At 42.7% G+C, this 21,835-nt stretch overlaps 2 protein-coding genes across 4 annotated transcripts in view; both read right to left on the minus strand.

Moving 5' to 3' along the window:
- Positions 1 to 4,841: 4,841 nt before the first annotated feature.
- LOC134411261 (uncharacterized) lies at positions 4,842 to 6,096 on the minus strand. Its single transcript, XM_063144982.1, has one exon. It carries the CDS (start codon positions 6,094 to 6,096, stop codon positions 4,855 to 4,857), a length of 1,242 nt encoding a protein of 413 aa, XP_063001052.1. The 3' UTR covers positions 4,842 to 4,854.
- Positions 6,097 to 13,675: 7,579 nt separating this feature from the next.
- Positions 13,676 to 21,835, minus strand: part of RALGPS1 (Ral GEF with PH domain and SH3 binding motif 1) — a 185,570-nt gene continuing 177,410 nt past the window's right edge. For all 3 annotated transcript variants that reach the window (XM_063144542.1, XM_063144540.1, XM_063144541.1), the window contains 5 exons: positions 20,767 to 20,872; positions 20,148 to 20,240; positions 19,841 to 19,946; positions 18,687 to 18,778; positions 13,676 to 17,844 (listed from right to left, as the gene is read on the minus strand). In XM_063144542.1, coding sequence (XP_063000612.1) covers positions 17,815 to 17,844; positions 18,687 to 18,778; positions 19,841 to 19,946; positions 20,148 to 20,240; positions 20,767 to 20,872 — 427 coding nt within the window. In that variant the 3' untranslated portion in view covers positions 13,676 to 17,814. The remainder of the gene's footprint in view (positions 17,845 to 18,686; positions 18,779 to 19,840; positions 19,947 to 20,147; positions 20,241 to 20,766; positions 20,873 to 21,835) is intronic.

Below are 21,835 nucleotides of genomic sequence, written 5' to 3' on the forward strand. Positions count from 1 at the left end.
TAATTCCCCAAATGGAATAACAAACTGGTTTCTTTTTTTGGGGGGGGGATTGTATGAGAGTTCTGGAGGGAAGTGGGTGGCTGGAAAGGTGTAAAAGGTGTTCCAAAGCCAATGGGTTTTGGAGTTTGGGATGGAATATCAGGAAAAAGGGAGGAAAAGAGAATAATTGGAGTATGGATCACTTAGAAGGAAAATAGAAGATAATGCAAATTCTCTCTCCTTATATGCTGACTTGTGAAGTGATGGGGAGGTCTGTTGAGCTGCTTCTCTGGGGAAGAAGAGGGAGAAAGAGTGAAGGATAAGAGGGGCTGTTGTGTGCAGAAAGGATGGAAGAAGACCTCTGCTGTCCCTCGCTGCACCTGAGTAATTTGTGGATCTGGGTTGCTGTCTTTGTCCCTTTTCTTACAGGATTTAATAATCAAAACAAAACCAGCCTTTCTTTTAAGATTGCTCTGGGAAAATGGATTTTTAGGGGAAGAAAGCAGGCAATGGGCTCTTCTTTCTTTCCTGAGGTCCAAGTTAGCAAGACAGCCAGGGCGGTCTTTAAACAAAGGTGACAAAAGTGTCGTGTAGTCCACACCTGCTTACACAATATTGGTTTTTCAATGTAAAAGGAATTGAATTCTTTATTTACCTGCCCATTTGGCTTAAACAGAAAGGTTTAGAAATCTGCATAAAATATTTTATGGTGCAATTATTAACAGGGAGAAATTAGGCAATCAGAGCTCAGTGGCTAGCCAGAAAGTTGCATGCAAGACATCTGCAATGTATTTGGGTTGCGCAAGGCCTATGGAATCTGTTTTTCTGGTCTTCTCCAAGACCAGAAAAACCTTCGTCTCCTTCCAGATATGGGCCTTGTCTTCCCAGAACAGCAGAATTTGGAGGGCAGGGCTTCGTAACAATTGTTAGATTTATACACCACCCAACTGACAAATGCCATCAGGGCCATTAACATTGTTTGATTCAACATACCTTTGTTCATGTCCGTCCGTCCGTGCACATTATAAGAAACTATGCAATGCACTGATGGTCATTTTTCATGCTGGGGTGAACTTGGGGTGAACTTCTTTTGAATTATTTATAGCACATTGTAAAAGTCATGCTTTTTTCTGCCATAGCTACTCCTAGCTTCATGTTGATTACATGTATATTTCACCTTTTGTCCAGGAGCTAAAGGTGATAAACAAGCTCCTGGCCCCTCGCTTTTTGTCCTGTGATGTAGGTTAGGCTGAGAGGTTGTGATTGAGCCAAGGTGACTCTTCTCTAGGCCATGGTTTGAAAGTGTAATGTTGGAAGTTTTTGTTAATTGAAGACTTTGAGGACCAGGCCCACTCCCACCACGTCTCACATGAGTATAGAATTTGTAGTTGTGTGAAAACAGCAGCTCATTTTAGTCCTGTGTACTTCGGTTCTCTGAGACATTTGTTACACTGCTTCTCTTCTGGTTATTGTTCCATTGCCTAGTCAAATAGAACAACTGGTGCACTGGTGGAGGGTGGGGAAGGTCCTGCATCTCTCACCTGGCTATTCAACCCCCACCACACAGGCCTTGTGATGGTGAAGCTGGAGAGCATCTCTACCTTTGGAAGAGGCTGAAGTAGTAGTAGAGTCCTGAAGTGATAGGATTCTGGACTGTGCCACTTCAGGCTAAGGAGGAGGTGCTTTACTCACTGCAAGCAGAAAGCTAGCACAGCAGGGACCAAAGGTTTAGCACAGTCCTCTCTATGATATGTTGGTTTTTACTTGCAGGAAGGAGTTTGTGGCGGGGAGGGGGAACCCGTGACGTGGGCTCACGTAGAGATTATGCCTTAGTCTGTGATATTTTAAACCAGGGATAGCACAACTCCCATAATTTCTGACCATTGGCCATGTTGGTTGGGGCTAATGGGAATTGTAATCCAAAACCAGTCCATCAAATGTTAATTTCAGAGATATTGAACGTCTCGTTCTTCATTTCGGTGATTTTAACATTAGGTTTGTCGTAATTGTGAGCTGTGGAATCAGACATGTGACCAAGGCCATGCCCTCCTTGGGGGGTGGGCATGTTGCGGTGGGCACACCTCCTTGAGCGCTGGCCATGTTGTCCTCCTTTCTGGTTTCCAAAATAGGGTCACCCTAAATTTGTTTCACATTTCGTTGCGCATTCAACCAGTTTGGACAGGTTCTTTTTGGAGCGCTTCACAGCCTACATGTATTTTTATCATAGCTACTTCATTGCTTATCCCTGACAATCATTTTTAGTTAAATAGCTCTTGTCCTTAAACTGCGTTTTTATTCCTACTCTCTACTTCCTGCTCTTCAATCATTAGAAGACTTGCCTTTTTATCCCATAAGTGATAAGTTTGAAGAAATCCCTTGAATAAAAGTTTAAACATATGTTATCCATGGGATCACCCTTATTAAAATGCTTGTTAGCACTCATGGGCATTTCTTCTTTGTTTGGGGCTGTCTATCCATTGTCTTTGCCTGCTGTGTTGGTTATATGACGCTGCTGCAGATTTGCAGACACCTTGGGGTAAAGACAACATACAGGCAGCCCCAAGCAAAGAAGAAATGTATAGATTTACCTGACGTTTCCTGCCCAAGTAAGGTCAGCTCTTCCCTGTCTGTCCTTGCTTGGGCACTGCTCTGGGGGGCGTTTCCAGGCAGAAGGTCACCTCCTAGTAGGGCGGGCCCAGGAAGCCCAATGACCGCTGGAAAGCCTGTGCTGCCTCCCTCCAGCCAAACTGCCCCACACCAGCCAAACTGTGGGGTTTGGAGGCAGAGCAGCACCAACTCACTGCTGTGAAGACAGCCCCCTTATCTCAAAAAGGTATATCCAGTCAATCCAATAGAGCCTGGATATGCATTGATTTATTTATCTAGGTATTTTAATCTGCACTTTAGCCTAAATACCCCCCCCCCCAAAAAAAAACTTTTAGGACATGGATTTGCATATATTTCCATATGTTAATTTTTATATAGTTACACAAATTTAGAAATGAGTATTAATTTAAATAGAAATGTAATACATCTAAAACTAGGCTGACATCCGTTTCCCAGAGGACCTTTTCTTCTGTCGCCCCCGGATTGTGGAACGGCCTGCCGGAGGAGATTCATAATATTAACTCTCTCTGTGATTTTAAGGCAGCTTTGAAGGCTAGGCCAACATAAAATCGAGAATTTTTAAGATGTGTTGATTCCTCTACTAATGTTGTTCCCCGCCTCGATCCAAAAGAAGAGGCGGTTAAGAAATAAATATTATTATTATTAATATCACCATAGAGGAGAAGACTGTGACCAGGTGTGCCGTGTGCCTTCTGCCCAGTTTGCTATTCAGGTGCTAACTGTTGATGGGCAATTTCAAGTCTTGCCCCTGCTTCTCCCTTCTTATAGTTCTTTAACTTCAAACCAGATTTGTATTAGGCACCCATTCAAATAGAGGACTGTCTCCTGTAAAAAAAAAAAAAAGGACACCTGACCACTACTTTAAGTAAGTACGCTTACTGTGCAATTTATTCAGATGTAATTTTCAGTGTGTTCAAGGGGACGTACTCCCACGTATGCGTAAATAGGATTGCATAGTAAATCCAAAATATAAAATACAACATGTCCCTGCTGTGCTAGCTTTCTGCTTGCAGTGAGTAAAGCACCTCTTCCTTAGCCTGAAGTAGCACAGTCCAGAATTTTCATTAGGAGGTGCACCCTGGGTTTCTTTTTTTAAGGCAAACATTTCTTGAATACTCAATCATAAAGGACCTTATTTTTAGTCATTTATTAAACACTGTAAACACTGATGCTCTACTCCATGCTTGGGTTGCCTGACTGCAGGGGAGGACCATTGTAGGTGGTGGCGGGGAATGAGGAGACACTCCTCAAACCCCAGCATTGATGGGGCTTTGTGGTGACACTGGCCAGAGGAGGGGCTTACAAGGCAATATTAGCCCTCATCTTGGCCTCTTTGAAGCACGACTCCTAGCAGAGTGATTCCTTTTCATTCCTGCTGCCGGAGCAAAGGTGCTTTCCTGGAGGCCACGAGTCTCTTTCCCACTGTGTTTGAAGCCCCCCTATGGATTCTTACTCAATGCCCCCCTCAATTCGTCGCTTATTGCATAAGACATTAGGGTGTGCCTGGGCACACCCAGCACATCTCTTGTGCACACCTATAGTAATAAGGAATAGAAAACTAGGAACAGGAACCACTTAAAATAAACCTTAGGAGAGGAAAATAACAACAGCAAGCAACCCTTGAAACCAAAGGCCTAAAAAATAAAAATGTTTTTATTCAGCGCTTATTAATTGAGCCGTTAGGGTGTGCCCGGGCACACACCTTGTGCATGGCTATAGTAATAAAAACTAGAAAACTAAGAACAGGATCCAGTTAAACCTAAAGGGAGGAAACCCGCAACAACAGCCTGTCAAACCAAAGGCGTAGAAAAATAAACATGTTTTTATTCATCGAAATGCCATCAAGGAAGGAGCTAATCAGGCTTCATAGGGTAGGGTCTTGCATAATCTGGGTGGTGCAACTAAAAAGGCTCTATCCTGCATTGCAACTCAGATACAGGCGTCATCTGTATCCATATTATCACCTGCTTGTGGGGAAATGTGATTTTGGGCAGTGTCTCTCGTGACCAGAGGGGGGTGCCAGGAATGACAGGAAATCTACAACAATTATGTATTACAGAAGTATGAAGTTTGTTATAGAACTGTCTGAAAAAAATAGAATAATTCCCTTTGAAGAGGTTTCTTTCTCCTAGTAAAATATTTCTAGCTTGTTTTGTAACTTTCAACCATTTAGTATGTTGATTCTGCACGCACTCTTTATGAAGGCATCGACCTTTTTTTTGCCTCTTTGAGTACTTCTAGCACCTGTTACAGTTTGGCATTTGCTTCTACAAGATTGGATTTGTGCAGGACTTGGTTAATATTTTCAATCAAGGATGTGTTGTATCTCCAGAGGATTGGGTCTCGAATCAGGGATTTCTCCACCAAATCTGTACGTTTGGGTATTCTGCAATGGAAATTAATGGCAATGTCACCGGAAACTTCCACAGGCTCCCCATACATCGCGAGAACAGAGTGGACAGATGTCTGAATCACTTTCCTTGGGTCAATAACCATCTTCCTGTTGTTGAAGACACCTTTTTTGTTAGGTTCTTTGTAGATATGCTGAAACAAGTTTACCCCAGGCACAGTGCTCCAAGATGAGAAATTGAATGAAGTAGTGGAGGTGAACACATTATTACGGAAGACATGGTTTTCAAACAAGAAAACACCAGCCCCTGGATTTTTCTCTTGAAGCCTTTGCATTAGGGATTTCCAGTCTGCATCCTTAATAGGGAGAATAATTTCGTCAGCATCAATAAGCAACACATACTTGCTTCTATACATGTTGTGGTAGATGCAATCATTCAGGGCTGTAATTTGTCCATAGTAGCCAATATCTTTGACATCCATGGAATAATGCCAGTAAGATGAAACCTTAAGGTACAAGTTTATGGGCCACGGGACAATTTCAATGGTCCCTTCAGAGACATAATACTGTAGGACTTTCTCCATTAATCGGCTGCACTTGTTCTTATAAATAATCACTTTCTGTGCCCCAAGTATTTTATACATCTCTATACTCTGTATGAACTGCAAGACATTGTTATAGTCTCCAAACATGGTAGAAATGCACACTGTGAATTCCAGGGAGGAGCTTTCAATATTGCGGTTTTTTATTTCAAAAACTGGTAGCTGTGCAAAATCCAGTTCAAGGGATGGATGAATTGACATGTACCGTGGATAACAGTTTTTGGGTTCCCAGCAAAGTAAATCTGCTGTACCATAAGGGAACTCAAATCGGTCTTTGTGAACATCTATCTTAGCCTTCACTATGATAGTGTTGTTACTATTTTGACAGCAGAACAAGCAGTAAAGTTCCTTGACTTTTTTGTAATGAACAATACTAATAACACGTATGAGAGTTCCATTTCTGTTGTCAAAATATGGGGCTATGATAAAGCTGTGTTTATCTTGGAGTTGGGTGATCGTGTCACTGGCAAGTTGGCCTCTACAAGAATGATTGTGAGGTTTTGGCTGGCTGGTTTTTCCATTTATATCATACCCCATCGTGCTTCTCTTCCAGTAATATGATGCAAAAGTTAAGAGAAAGATGAAAAGAAAAAGGAAAGTTCCAGCAATTGAGTCAACTTTCTTCCCAGAGATTAACATTGTCAGTTACACAATGGAATACTCCTGTCCTTGTTTAATATCCTATATCAGTTAGCCTACAGAGGAAAGAGAGAGAAAAGTGAAGAAAGGTATTAAATTACCACTTATTCTGAAAGACCAATTATAATCTCCTGGGGACCCCTGAGAGAGTCCTTAGCACACACCCTCTTTATCCCAATATCCAATGGGTTATTTAGTAAATTAGAATTGGAAGGATTAGCTTTAATGGTGGAATATTGAGTCCATCAGCAAACTCTCCAGCAATCAGTAGCATTCACCATCTATTGAGTGAGCAACAGGAATCCTTACTCTCTGAAGTATAGTAAGAGTTCCTATTTCTCACTCAATAGATGGTTGACCAGAAACCCACTAGCAGGGCATGAATGCAACAGCACCCTCCTGCCCATGTTGCCCAGCAACTGGTGTACATAGGCTTACTGCCTCCGATACTGGAGGAAGCACATAGCCACCAGGACTAGTATTATCTAACCCCACTTTAAAGCCATCCAAACTGGTGGCCCTCACTACATCTTGTGGTAGCGAATTTCATACTTTAGTGGTTTGCTGTGTGAAGAAGTCCTTCCTTTTACCTATCCTAAGTCTCCCACCAAGAAGCTTCACTCCTGCTTTTCCTTCCCAGGGTTCCCGCAAAAAGCCATTGTGCAGCAAAGCAGGCTGAGGTTTCATCTGTCCCATGCCTTTCCCAGTGCAGAGGACGCAGCTCGCCCTCCCAGCTGGAAGAAATGGGAATAGGAGATTCACAGATTGGAGGAATTCCTCTCCTGCCTCCTCCCCTGGTTGCCTTGGGCATGTGGGGGTGCGTGGGTTCAGGTAGGGGGCAGGTACTCTGTGTACAGGAGCAGGATGAGCTGGGCTGGTGAGCCAAGCTGACCCATGGACCGTTGGTTTCTTAACCCTGGTGTAGACTTCCAGAGCAGGAGGCAAACTTGAATGTCTTTCATTTAAATAAGGGGAACAAGCGGGAATCATAGGGAGGTTTGTGAAGACTAACTGATTCCTCATTAAAAGTAGGGTAGACTGGATTTTTCCTTGCGACACACTGGTCATGTTATTTAGTGCCTGTTTATCTACATTATCTACTGCTGTAGGTTCTGTTTGAGATGAACTGTTTGGAAGCTGTACGACCCTTCCCTCTGGCACCTTGCTTGTTTATCCTTTCCACTGGTATCCTTTTTTAGGCTATTAAACTTGAATGTCATCATCTTAGATTTTGGAGGTTTGCAATGCTTGCCTCTCCTTTGAACATCACCAAGCCCACAGAGCTCATTTTTGGTTCTGAGGCTGACGGACTTTGCCACTTTCGCTAATGCAAATCAATTGGATCACATTTGCTCTCTAAAGATGCCAACGACGTTCCACATGAATGCAACATAACTATCTGGCACAAGAGCTTTCCTGCAGTGCATAACGCACTGAAACCCAATTCCAACGAAAGTAACCAGTGTATGTAATTTAACCCACACAAGACTAGGTTGCTTACCTGTAACTGTGGTTCTTCGAGTGGTCTTCTGTGCAGTCACACATATGGGCTCTGCACCTGCGTGGAGCTTGTGCTCAGGAAAACTTCTATAGCTAACGGTGTTTTTAGGTGGGAACCCCTCTGCCACGTCCAACAGCACGTGTCCCAATGGTCTCCGCCTCTCCCTCAGTCCTCGAAGACCGCCAGAGTGGTGACCTCATGAGGGAATCTTTTGGCTGTAAAAGAGTCTGTAGTATATATAATCGATGTTTTTATTCAATCTTTCTTTATTTTGATCAGTTTTCTTCTCTACTTTTTTTGAGTTTTGCAGTTATTTATTTATTTATTGTATTTCTACACCGCCCAATAGCCGAAGCCCTCTGGGCAGTTTACAAATTTAAGACAATTCAAAACAAAACAATAGTATAAAGTCATAATATAAAATACAATATAAAAGCACAACCAAGATAAAAACAGCAGCAATGCAAAAATACAAATTTAAAATTAATTTATAGACTGTTAAAATACTGGGAGAATAAAAAGGTCTTTCCTTGGTGTCTAAAAGAATATAATGTAGGTGCCAAGCGAACCTTTTGTTGTATTTTGTGATCGTGATTTGCCCTTGGGGCAAATGGCCTCCTTCAGACAAAAACACTCTTTGTCTACTTTGTCTCAGAGAAAGACACATAGTTGAGTCATGTTCTAGTTGCCAAACCCTTCTCACAACAAACTCGCCATCACAGGTCTGGAGGCAATACTTTGGAAGCGGGCACTGGAAGCATTCGGTGACAAAACTGAGCCAATGGCTAATGTTTTAGCAGCTCAAGCAGAGCCACTCACTCAATTGTCTGAGTTACAGGGTGAAAAATCCCCAAGGCAATCAGTGTATGAGCTCTTAAGTAATCATGAGCTCTAAGCAATCATTGAAATGGCATGGAAGGAATACCGCAAGGGTTCTTGTCATGCCCTGTATATTTTATTATTTCTGAAGTACAGTATTTTTTTTAATCAAGATATTGTTTAAGCAAAATATAGAGACCCTGTGTCAAGGTGCATATTATTTAAAGAGTGTGTGTGTCTGTGCACGTGTGTGTAGGCAGCAGAGGGAAAAAGGGAAAGGGAAAAGTAACAAGACCTGCCTTACACTTAAGACTTTGTTTCAGCTGGGGAACAGAATAAGGGAGTTAACTCAAAGTACAAGAAAGAGAGAGAGAGAGAGAGGCCTTTATGGATCTTACAGAGCTAAAATTGTGCCTAGGGAAGTGATCACTTCTCAAACTATCAAAAGAGGGAAGAGACACATAATTAATCTGAATAAGTACAATGCTCATATACATACCTGTGAAGTGTTTTTATTCCTGGGAAGGTAGGGGAGATGGCGAGACCAGAATATCACAGGTTTAAATTTTGCCGAACGTCTGCAGTGGTACAGAAGCCGATCTCCAACAAATCTTGTGCTCATCAGGCCACATGGAGACCTTCTGGGCTTGGTCCCCACTGTGTGGCTGTATACTATGCAGGGAACAAGTGACACCAAAGAGGGAGAAAAAGATGAAGAGGAAAGAACACAGCACTATAATGTAGGAGCTGCTAATGGATTCTGAGCTGCCAAGCTAAAAGCTCATAAAGTGCTAGAATGAAGCTGCAGAGAGGATGCTGATTAATTTAGGATTTATTTGTTTTTTAAAGGTGTGGCCACCGTTACATGCTTGCAAGAGAACCAAAGGCGCTTTCAAATGAGGCTTTTACTGTGCACACGTTGCTTCCTTTACAGAATTTTACAGGACATCCAGGTAATATTGCCTTCCATTTATAGTTCTTTGGGGTTTTCTTACTACTGCTACTTCTTATTGGGGGGGAAACGTGTTAAGGAAGAAAGGAAATAGCTGCACAAAGCCTTTTGAAGAGCCCTCCATTGGGAAACACCCCCCCCCCCCACGAATGAAACATAAAAGCTTTGAAGTGACGTATTGCTTTATATATTGATTACATGCATTATTTAGAAGACTTGAATCCTAGCTTTTGGGCCAGAGTCCCCATAGCAACATGCAATATTCATAAGATTTAACAGATCCATGAATAACCTTACAAGTTAAAATATTAAAAAAAAATCGAACTCGGCCCTAAGCAAGGGGAAGGTTTAAACCCACACCTGATAGTTGTAATCCTTGAGGCACAGTATTGGGCAAAAGGCGGGATGATGATAATAATAATAATAATAATAATAATAATAATAATAATAATAATAATAATAATCCTGATCAGCCCCATCTGGGATGCTATTGAATCGTTCCTCACTAAAAAAAATAGGTTGGACTTAAAAACTTAGCTTTAGGGAATAGCCCTGTTTCGTGTTGTATCCCCCAAATACACCTCTAAACCAGCATATGAGCTATAGAAAGTTTTTTTTATTTCCTCCTAACAGTGCAATCTGCAAGGACTACTAGAATGTAGGGAAGCCGTATGTCCTACTTCGCAGAGGACAATGATCTATTTGAAGGTAGGGGTGGACGGACTCACCTCTGTCCGGTCTCTGGAGGTGCTTGCTGAACCTCTGGTTCTTGCTCGCCTTCCCGGACCCGCTCGCCAAGCGGCTGTGCACCCGACAAGTGAGTCCATCAGCTGCCCTGTCCCCATAACAAGCCGCCATTTGTGTAGAAATGGCGGCTCGGGGATTTCTGCGCAAATGGTGGCCGTAAAGCCATTGAAGGAACATTACAGGCGTAAATGGAGCGTTTATGTTGTTTCTTTATTTAAAATTATTTAATTTTTAAATCAGCCAACAGGGACATCAGAAGCTGTGTTATACTGAGTCAGAGCATTGGTCTTTCTAGCCCAGGGTTGGGAAGACCCACCTGCAGCAGCGGTTCTCCAAGGTTTCTGGCAGGAGGCTTCCCTGCCCTATTGGGAGATGCCGGGGGTTCTACTTGACTCTACCACCGAGCTACGGCTCCTCTTTCACAAATTGCTAGCTAAACTACTACCTTGAATTATAAAAGACAATAGACCTTTTGTGTTGAGGATTCATTCAAATGTCAACTCTCAGCAAGCAAGTCTTGCAGTTTCCTGGTTTCGGTCAGGCTTGGAGCCGCTGGGTTAGGAGATTGCAAGTAATTTAATACCAAATATAATATGAATATGGCCCCGTTCAGAAGACCCCCTTAAAACACGGCTTTAACCACGGAAGTTAAGCCAGAAAGACAGGCTATGTTCAGAAGACACCTTAAACCATGGCTTTAACCATGGGGAATAAGGCAAAAAGCTTTATTCACTGTGGTTAAAGTCATGGTTTAAGGTGTCTTCTGAACACAGCCTGGCTTTCTGGCTTAACCACCATGGTTAAAGCCATGGTTTAAGGGGTCTTCTGAATGGGGCCACTATATCAAAATTATATAAACACAGAGCTATACTCCTACCTTTTAACCCTGTGCAGACGCTCAGAGTTATCATTATTGGTGTATTCTGATGGAAGAGTGTCTGTCAGTTTGAAAATAGGACAGATATACACACAAATGAAGGAGTGATTTCTAAATTCTTGGGGCCTCCCATGATGCAGCTGGACATCCATCTGTCAGGGATGCTTTCAGGTGGATTCCTGCATTGAGCAGGGGGTTGGACTCGATGGCCTTATAGGCCCCTTCCAACTCTACTATTCTATGATTCTACGATATAGAGCAATATGTGTTTTTGTGAATTAAAAGGGAAGTACAGTATGCTGATGGCAGCTGAGCCAAGAGAGGGGATGTTGTGCTCTAAAGAAATCAGAAGTAAGGCAAACTGTGCTTAGAGATGTGAACACCCAGAAAAATATTGGAAAATTTGGGGAAATAGTTTTACCCCTAAGGACAGGTTAAGAGGTCCCCCATCCCCAACCCGCCCAATGGAAAAAAATGGATTGTGAAATATTTTCCTTTAGAATCATGAATAAGACATTTAAGACAAGTGTTCATAAATTGCTACCTGGCCTTTACACCCCGAAAATGATGTCTAAGCTATGTAATATGTAGTACTAGAGAAATTTAAGAAAATTTAATTCCATCCTGGCAAATGCATCTCAAAAGACCAAGAATGGCAGTGCAATCGTAAGCAAAAGCCCCATCACAAGAGCGTTTTATGGCACTCTCGTCATGCCTGGTTTGTGGTTTTGCAACGTGGTACTCGCACAACGTCGTCACTGTCCTGCCCTCATCTCGCCCCTTCCCCTCCCTTTTCCGTCTTATTTTGGAGCGGGGCAAGTCTGGTTTATTTCCTCCATGCGGGATTAAAGCACCCTTCAACCCCCATGTATTGCCCAAAGTTTCCAGGCTTGTCGCATCATTCAAGATGCTTAGAATCAGAAAGCTAAAATGTGCCTGTATGTCCAGGGTTTCCCAACTAATTCAACCGTTTCCAAATATACAAAATATGTTTTTTTTAAAAAATATTTAAAACTGAGACCAAGTAGAATGCCACAAATGGGACATGAGGGCAAATGCTTTCTCCCAATACTGCTTCCCAGCATCTGGGATTCATCGGCCTGCTGCCTCCTAACATGGCTCATAAATCAAGTATGAGTCCTGTGGGTAGTCTTGAGGCCAAGTTCGGATGACACAGTAGCCAACCCTGTGTTGGTACTCAACTCCACGGTTGACTGTTTAGGGGGTACTCACAAGAAGACATGATAATAGTCGACTGTGGAGTTGAGTATCAACTCAGGGTTGACTATTGAGGATCCCCTGCTCTCCCCACCAAATAGTGGCGCTGGTTGCCATGAGAATACCCCTTTGTGCCGGGTACCAACAGTGGGGGCACCCGGCCTGAAGGAGGATTCTCACGGGATGTGCCATCCCTGGTTAGGGCTGTTTCTGACAACTGCAGGAGAGATGCTTCTGCCCGCAAAGAATGGACGGCCGCCATTCGCACGGGGGAATGATACATTCGCACGGGGGAATGATACATTCGCACCCCCTGCCCCGATATGAGTGGAAGGATTTTTCCCACGGTTTGACGTTAAGCACAGGAGAGCTACTTTCATCCCCCCAACCTGATATCCAAATGGATTTGGGGGGGGCAAGGATATCTCCTGCGGCTTGACATGTAACATCAAACCAAAGGAGAAATATTCTGCTGCTTGGCGGCTCCCCACAGGCTTCCCAGGACGGCTGATACATACCTGTAGCGTCCCACTGGGCAAGAGCAGCAGGGAGTTCTGCTGCTCTTGTCTTGTAACTCTATAGGCATGTCAAATAGTCATCGGAGCCCGCCTCACGTCACAATAATCAACGGTTGTGCAGATAGTCAACTCTGCACACCGTTGATTATTGGCGTTGGTTATGTCGGGGGAAATAACCAACCTTGGCATGGAAAAAGGCTCGCCAGATGACACAACAATCAACGGCTGACTATTGTGTCATCCAAACCCAGTCTGCGTGTCAGAATTTGAGAAATTCAGCATAAGTCTTAGGAACCGTTGAGAAAAAGGGGGAGAAGGCGAAGAGTGACTCCATTAGACAGGAACATTTTTTATTTCTGAAGGAGTCTTCAAGTAGAAATTTCAGCTCTGTTAGAATTCACCTTGTGCACGGTGCTGTGGATGAAATTTTGACAGCTTTACTTGTCACATCAGCTGTGAATGGCTAAGGGAGAGGCTGAGAGGCTTCTGTCGGGCCATTCTGTCCCTTGTTGCTGCCACTGCTGCCCATTTCTCTTCTCTCTACCTCTGTGGCCAGATGCCACGAGCTACCCAGAGGGAAAGTACTTGGCAAGTCCAGGGTAGGGGTTCATCTCCTCAGTCTTGCACACTGAGAGAAGGCAACTACTGCAGGTAGTAAGAGCAGCAGGGCCAGAAAGCTTTGTGGACTATCAGCAGAGGGCCCCGGCTGTGATGTAGGCCTTGGAAGTGCCTGTCGATGCCACATCCTCATTGTGTACTGAGCAGAAGTTGGAAGAAAAAAAAATACTTGGCTCTGAATGTAATCTGCCCCCCCCACACACACACACACCACAGAAGAAAAATACTTTTTTTTTACAGTAAACTTTTTTAATTAGTGAAACAATTATTATCAATGTAACAAGCTGAAAAATACAGCAACCTGATATAAGACTGAGGTAACAAAATACTTTTGCCAAAAACCTAAAAGACTCCCACACAAGGGTTAAAATTTCAGTGGTTATCATGAGTGAGACAATTCACAAGAATTTTTTTTAGAAAGAGGCCTTACACAAATCGCATGCAGTGGGGCTGCTGGGATACGGCTAAAAATTAAAATAAAAATAAATTAGTGCAACAGTTCTCACACGAAACAAATTGAAATATAGAAATTGGTTCACATCACAATGTGATGAAAGGGTTGAAAATTGAATACTATTGACTATGCTTCGACTGAGTGCTAATTGGAAAAACATGCATTTTGGCACTAAGTTTACTTTTAAATTACGCACACGCTAATAAATTAATAATAAATAATATTGCCTCAATGTAGCTACCCAAATTGTCATCCTGAAAATAATCCGCTTGGGACCCCTTTCGCAAAATGGCTGAGCTTTGTGCAGCTATCACAAGAGACTGGCAGCCTGGTTCTTTAAATGTTCCAGGTGCCAGAATACAGGTGTGCACCATGGAGCTATCCCACCCACACAAGCACCCCAGTTTGTTTCAAAGGAGGAAGCTGATGGACAGGACTTTGCCTTTGCATACATGGGTCTATTGCCACCAATGAAAGAAGGTGGGCAGTGTGTGCGTGTGTATTGGGGCTCTGGCTCGGGTCTGACAAAAATGATATTTTAAAAAGTACCAATATGCATTGCTTTATTATTTGATTCACAGTAAAAGGTGCACTTAAAAAAAATCTGTAGCTAAGTAGACCTTCATGCTTTTATAGGATGAGAACCATTTAAATGTGAATTATGCTAATAACAATATCCATATACTGGTCTATCACTCGTTTATTTCATCTTCTCAAAACACTGTGCAGCAAAGCTGCCTGTATTGCTGAATACTGCACCATGTTACTCCATTATCACACAATATTGTACAATTTTCCATATCCATCAGATGCAATACTACCTATACAACAAATAAAAATCACGGCCAGCCATTTGTACCACTGGTTCTTTAAAGAAACCCAAAACATTCCAAATGCAGATTTGCAGAGGGACTTTCAAGTAGCTTAATTCCAAGAGATTTTCTTCCCTCCACAGATGCATGCAAGTTTCATTCATTACACAAGGAGATACTTCTCCTCTTGGGTGTCACCATAACAAGTGTTCTTTTCATTCATGCAATGTCTTATCAAGGCCCCTGCTGATTTCCGGTCCAAATGTTTTTTGGTTGAGGAGAGCCGATGTAAATCGATGGGGGCTGGCGAGATTTGGGAGGCGTTTTTCTCTTGAGACACAATAATTCTTTTCAAAGGCCATGCCTTGTTTCTCCAAGAAGTAAAATGAAAAGCAAAAATAGGGATTTGCTTTCAAGGAGCCCTTTTTCTGAAAGTGTATGAGAGCGAAACACTAAGTATTCTTACTGAGAAGTAAGCCTGGGTTCAGTGAGACTTACGTCCTTGTAAGGCTGCTTAGTCTCTGCATCCTTCATGGGTGGTAGCTGCATCTGTTCTGATCAAACCACTCCTTTGACTTCAGTCGTGTCTGGCCTTTGCACTTGACACTGACACAGGGCATTTGTTATAAGATTTAGATGTGGCTCTTGTGTTGTGAGATTAACCATAAGTACCAGGATTACTGATGAATCCTTGTGTAAGTCTGTCTTGGAATTCATCCCAGCCACGTCAAATTTATTTTGTTTAAAATACATTTTTTTGTGAGGAACTACAACTCTGTGCTCTAGCCAATGTGTATTTAACCTTTACATAACTGTCTAAACATACCGCTAAGATTGTTCTCTTCCACCCAAACGGAATGAGCAATCTGAAGACTACTGTTATACCCTTCAAGACCACTTATTCAATTAGCCATGTGATAATTCCCTGTGTGTGACAAGTAGGTCACTGGCAGCATGGGAAGGCCTAGTCCTTGTTCCATGTCTCAGGTAGATGCTCCTTTCTTTTGGCTTCCTTAAAACTTAAGACAGGATAGAATTCAGGAATATGCTGTTAATAGGGAAAATGCTTTGATTTAATACAACTGTAAAAGGGACCATAGTGCTCTCTCCACGATGTCACAAAGTGGCTGAAAGCATTTCAAAGCTAGGGCCACTGCTAGATGGGGTTACGGTCCTAGTATGGTGGTGTTGGTTTTTGTCAGCATCAGCTGGGAGGTTTGGCGGCCAGGCTTTAAATTACCATCATGCAGCTGGCAAGATGCGTCTCCTCCTATATGTTGCAGGTGGATGGGATATCAGCAGCACATGTATATAGGGAGAGACTTCACAAAGCTGTATTCCTTCACTTTCGATGGCAAATCTGGAGAGGTGCTTCATCCTCAAGAACAATCCACATGTGTAAACTGTAGGCATCTCTCGTGTGCAAGATTCTGTGCAGAATCATATGCTACTACATTACGAGATGGTGGTAACCAAACAGAACACCCCATAATGTGGGGTCATAATGTGGTTCATTATCCCATAATGGAGTTATGGATGCTCCATTACTTGCCATCCTAACATGGTTAGCCTTTGGGTTCACTGGCAACTGCTCCTGGCCAAGTGAAAATGGTGCCTGGCAGGGAAGCTGCCTGACTCTCTCGGTAGGGTGCTGGCAAGATTCAAGAACTAGTTTCTCTTTGAGAGCTAGTTTCATGTTGGGTTTCACTTTTGGGACTATGACACAGATATACAGCATGACAGTTAAAGAGATATTGTAGTCAACAACCATCGAGATGCTTAACATGAAAGAAAACACATGTAAAATAAATATCTGGTTCAACGTAGTCACGATCCAGGCAGATCAGTGGGCAACATTCCCTTGCCGGGGCATTTCTTCAAGCGCAGGGCTTCCCTCATATTAGATGCTGCATCGTTCAGTGGGCACCCTGGCAAGCAGGCAGGCAGGCAGTAGCTGAATGCTTGCTCTGGGGCTGTTGTTTGGGTATCAGGAAAGGACGGATGACGCGAATATTCTTTCCTTGCTTAACGGAGCCTGAACATTGCCTTTCTGTTAAGTACTTTCTGTTTAGTACTTTAGACTGTAAAGTACTAAAAAGCTGGATGTAGCATGAGCCTAGTGACAACCCCGTCCCCAGGAGAAATGGGGTGAGGGCAACCCCCTCCACCAAGGCCGGAAATCTCTTTCAGTTCTTCTACTGAGTCACATGCCCGGTAACCTGGAAGACCTGAAAGCAACTCTATGGGTGCAGGTGACACTTGAACAGATAGGAAGAACAAACAAAATAATTTAAGGCAAAATTATTTCTTTTGGGGTGACGGAACCCAGGAGGAGCCTTAACACCAACTGAATTTCAGCAGCAACAGACCCTTCATTTGCCTGGGCACCTCTAGTTAATTAAAACAAAGCAGCACAGCCAATTACAAGAAACAAACGCTAAATTACAAGTGGTTTATCTTGTGCCAAAATACACATTTCCCAAATAGCTCAGGTATGAACATCAGTTTTGTCCCTAGGTTTGATACAAAATCTGAGGCAGCCACATTGCCAAGCAACTCAGTGCACTTAAGGTTATAAAAATGTTGTTCCACAATGTCCTATTCTAATTGACACTTTGTAGCAAGTTAACACTGTCAATTGTTTTGTGCATTAGAAATAATTGAAAAACCCAACATGGGCTAAATGTTCTTCAGTCACATAAAGCAGCTCGACAATAAAAAGAGCAGTTAAAAAAAAGAAAAAAAGAATCCGCAGAAGATGTGATGCACAGTTTGTGGCAGAACAGAAATCCACGGCAGCCTGTGACCACAAAGCGAAAGTCAAGGACTCAAGGGCCCTGCGCTGAGCAGGCCATATCTTTGATCAGTCTAAATCATCTCTCTCATCAGTGCATTGGGTTAGATCCTGTCCTAAGGACAACATTCACTTTCTGCTTTTAGAAGCTGTGTCATAATTACTTTCAAGTTATGTAGAAAAGTGCTGAAGTTGCTGTTGTGGACAGCTGGCTCACTCTGGAGTCTCCTTCCTCCATTCTCCTGCGGGAACCAATTTCCCATCCTGCAGTTTGGCACTTGAAGTTACACCACATACTGGAGCATGTTATTCGAATGACATAAGGTTTGCAGGTACCTGGCAGGGAAAAGGAAAACGAATCAGCGTAATGAACGGGTCCCTGAGATGCTGGAAAACCCAAGTGCCAATCGAAGATACATGTAAGGTTTTTGCGAGGAGGCTCCTTTCCTTAGACCGTGCAACTATTCATAAAAAGAAATAGGAGCGACCGTTTGGCTCTGTTAAGCCTACAATTGACACGTGTTGATTTGAGACCAACCACTAACGTTTGCCACATTCCCTTTTCTTCTTGAGGACTCTCTTTCGAAGTCTCCTGTCACACACCCAATATGGGCTTGAGCTGCAAAACTGCCGTCATTTTCTTTCCCACTGAGCCCTGTGATGGTATGGCGTTCTTTCAGTATGGGGAGCTGATTGTGCTCAGAAGGTGCAGGAACCTTAGCTGCATGGGTGCTGCGTTAGCAGTGTGGCTAAATAATAATAATAATAATTTATTTTTATAGCACCATCAATGTACAATATAGATTGGATGTGCAGTGCTAAACAGCAACGCTCTAACACGCACAATGTTGCTCCTTATCTTTGTCTAACCTAGGAATTAGTGTGGTTCCTTGCTCTGGCAAGATGAATGAGGATTCAAGTTTTTACCCTATGCGTCCTAATCCCAAATCGTATCTCCAGCACCAGAAGATGATGGTCTTTCTCTGTGTATGCTATTTGACAAAGACTTGCAAGCACCAGAACCTGGGGGTAACTTTTAAAATTCAAGAATAAATGATGTAGCAAGTCAGAATTTGCCAGATGGTTTTGCAGTAACTCTAGCCCAATTAGAAAAGGCTCTCCACTTGAGTACCATTTTAGCTACAATCTGAAACCCAAGTAGGAAAAAAAAAACTTACCTGAGGCCTGGTGCTTCTGCATGCGTCGTCCAAATGTTTGTGCCACAGTATTGCATGAAACCTTGAACCAGTCTGAAACTTGTAAACATTGCCTGCAAAATAAAAAATAAAACAAACAGGAGCCCTTGAATTTGGAGGAACACGAACAGCAGTAAGGAGCAAGAAGCTGAAAGTCAAAACTAGAGGAAGATTTTTTTATCTGGGCAGAGAGCAGGTTTGGGCAATGGCAGGTGCAGGTGAGCACCGGAGGACTGTTAGACCAACATGCCATTGGGTTGTGGTCAAAGCTGGTTTAAATAAGAAACAATCCAAACTTCCTAGCTAGAGCTTTCATAATTGTTGTGTGTTTCTGTAAGGGGGGGGGGAGTGGAAGTATAGAGTGCTTGAAGCTGAGGTTGCCCTGTCTCATTTAAAGAATTTTACAGGGGTTCCAGATGACGTCTCCCGATTTGTAACCCTTCCATGTTTTCCTACTGCTGCTTCTTACCACCTCTATCACCACCACTAAAAAAAAAAAAACCTGTTAAGGAGGAAAATATGAAATTGCTGTGCAATGTCTTTTGATTGATAGTTCTGGGAATCCTTCATCTGGAAACACCCATTATTTCTACGAGCCTACTGAAGTAGAAGAACCTCAGTGGCTCTTGCAAAAACACTATCTCACCAGAGGTGGTGAGATAGTGGTGGAAGAGAATGTGGAAGAATCTAACACGCCTACGGAAGGCGGGGAGACCAGCTGACTCCGGCTGAGGATGGTTCAATCATGACCTCGTTCATGGATGCTTTGATTATGACCTCCTTCATGGATGCTTCTATCATGACCGCCTTTGCATTTTACATATTTGAAGGTGAATTATTACAAACATATATTTTCCTTTACCACCATGGCTGTTTCTGTGTATACATGTATACATATGTATGTGTGTTTGTGAGTTGTCTGTCTGTCAACTACAGATAACAGTTCATGCATCTAATGAAGCAGCCTCCAGTCCACAAAAGCTCACACTGTTGGACTTTTTGTTTTATTATTATTATTATTATTATTTATTTATATAGCACCATCATTGTACATGGTGTTTTAACAAAAACATTATCAACATTATTATTGCCAGCAGACAAAAGGTTCTGAAGGAATTTCAACTTAAAATGCCTACCTTTATCTGGGTTATTTAGCTGAAAAATATCAGGGTGTTCAGGGTCATCAGGCAGTGCTACCATCCAGCCTACGACGGAAACTTTTTTTCCTGGAGTAGATTTATACTAGAAAAGAAAAAGGCAAACCAGAATAGCAATGAGTTGGTTGTGCTGCCCCCTGGATTGCTTTCTGTGTTTGTATAGAATGCAGCAATGCAACCTTCCACCCCTAATGTGGACTAAATGTTGCCATTGAGTAACCCACTATGACTGGATGCATGTATCCTGTGTGCAAGGTCAACAGAATAAACCCAATTGTTTGCTTACATGCTTTCTTTCAGTGCCTCTTAATGACTTTGCTCCAAAGTAGATCAGAGTAGATCCTGAAAGTGTAACCCAATATCTAGTCCATGAGGAAAGCTGAAAAGAGAAAATTGGTGAAACTGTAAATGAGTATCTGCAAAACTGGGTACTGCGGGGAGCCCATATCTGTGAAACACAGAGACCACGAAGAAAAACAAAGTTATGTACTAGTCTTTGCTAGTGGTCTCTTACACCTTTAATAGGTATATTGAAAACATTATTGGCAGGATGAGAAGATGCACCTGCTGCAATACGCATTAAAGCTATAGGTACTTTGTCCTTGTGTGTCTTCCTCTGCTTTTTCTCTTTCACCCATTCCTTCTCTAAAAAATAACAACACCCCTATCTAAATGGAGCCAAAAGTGAAAGCGAAGTAGTGGCCCTGGTGTAACCACTGCAGGTTTTCACATGATACACTTGTACTCCTTCGCTTGATGAGGGTCCGCAAGAGAGGCGGCCTCCTGCGTCTGCCTGCTGGAACATAAATAGCTGTGGTGCTCTCTTTGACACTCTACTGCGCTCTATAACAACCATGACTATTCCCGCAAAGTGTAATAATGACCACAGTGAAAACCTGACGTACCGTAGGCTTCCTGCCTTCCTTTAGTAGTGTCTTTCTTCTTAAGGGCCCTTCCATGGTCACAACTCCCATGGAACTCCCTGATGTGCAGCTGCAGGCACCTGTTGGGCTGAAACAACAAATGCCGACACTTTGGTGGGAGCAGACGAAAACGGGCAACTACTCCCATGATGAAAGTATACAAATTTTACCTAGGATTTTCCTGCCTTAGGTTGCGCAACCAATGTTTTTCTAAACATGACTTCTCAATGTTTATTTCCCCCCTTTATTGACATAACAGACATTGCAATCCATGATTAGTATTACAGTGGATTTTTAAAGATCTTTTTCAGATGCAAGTATTCTGATCTTCAAACATAAGGACCAATGGAACCATATTGATCAAATTATGACAATAGGGGACAGGAAGCATATCTTTCCATAGCACAGAAGAGAGTCCAAGTTTCCTTATAGATATCACTAGAGACATCATTAGCAAAGAGACCAATGGTGTGAGTTACAAGAATATATGTGGCCAATATTAAGCTCAGCAGTCTTCGACTTCTGCAAACAAATTGTTATGGTTATGACAATAAAATGACATGAAATGGAACTGCCATGCTATTAACATGGCAGTTAAGAGGAAGCCATCAATGAGAAGCCAAGTGCATCATAAATCGTACAGCCATTCTCAATGAAGTCGAGTGAGCCAGCCATCACTTCACTCAAATCTAAGCAAATATTCTGTAGCTGTTTCTATAATGGAAGAACATGATAATACATATGGCAATGCATGGAACACACCACCTTGCATTCCCTTCCATCTGCTGAGCCTGCATTCTTCTGTTGACCTTGGCCAATGGCCCCAATCCAAGGCCTGCGATAAACCCTTGCTAACTGCACAAAGGGCGTGTGCCGAATTGCACAACCATGTGGATGGAACTGGAGTGCTGAACCTACTGTTTCCATGTGTCCAGCAGTGTCACAATATCTGCCCTTTTAATTCATAAATAAACAAGAAGCCTTCTGCAATTGAACGTCAAAGTTGGGAGTGATATGACACATCAAATTGAACAGATAGCTTAGGAAAGAA

The sequence above is a fragment of the Elgaria multicarinata genome, chromosome 19, assembly GCF_023053635.1.
Source record: "Elgaria multicarinata webbii isolate HBS135686 ecotype San Diego chromosome 19, rElgMul1.1.pri, whole genome shotgun sequence".
Taxonomy (NCBI): Eukaryota; Metazoa; Chordata; class Lepidosauria; order Squamata; family Anguidae; genus Elgaria; species Elgaria multicarinata.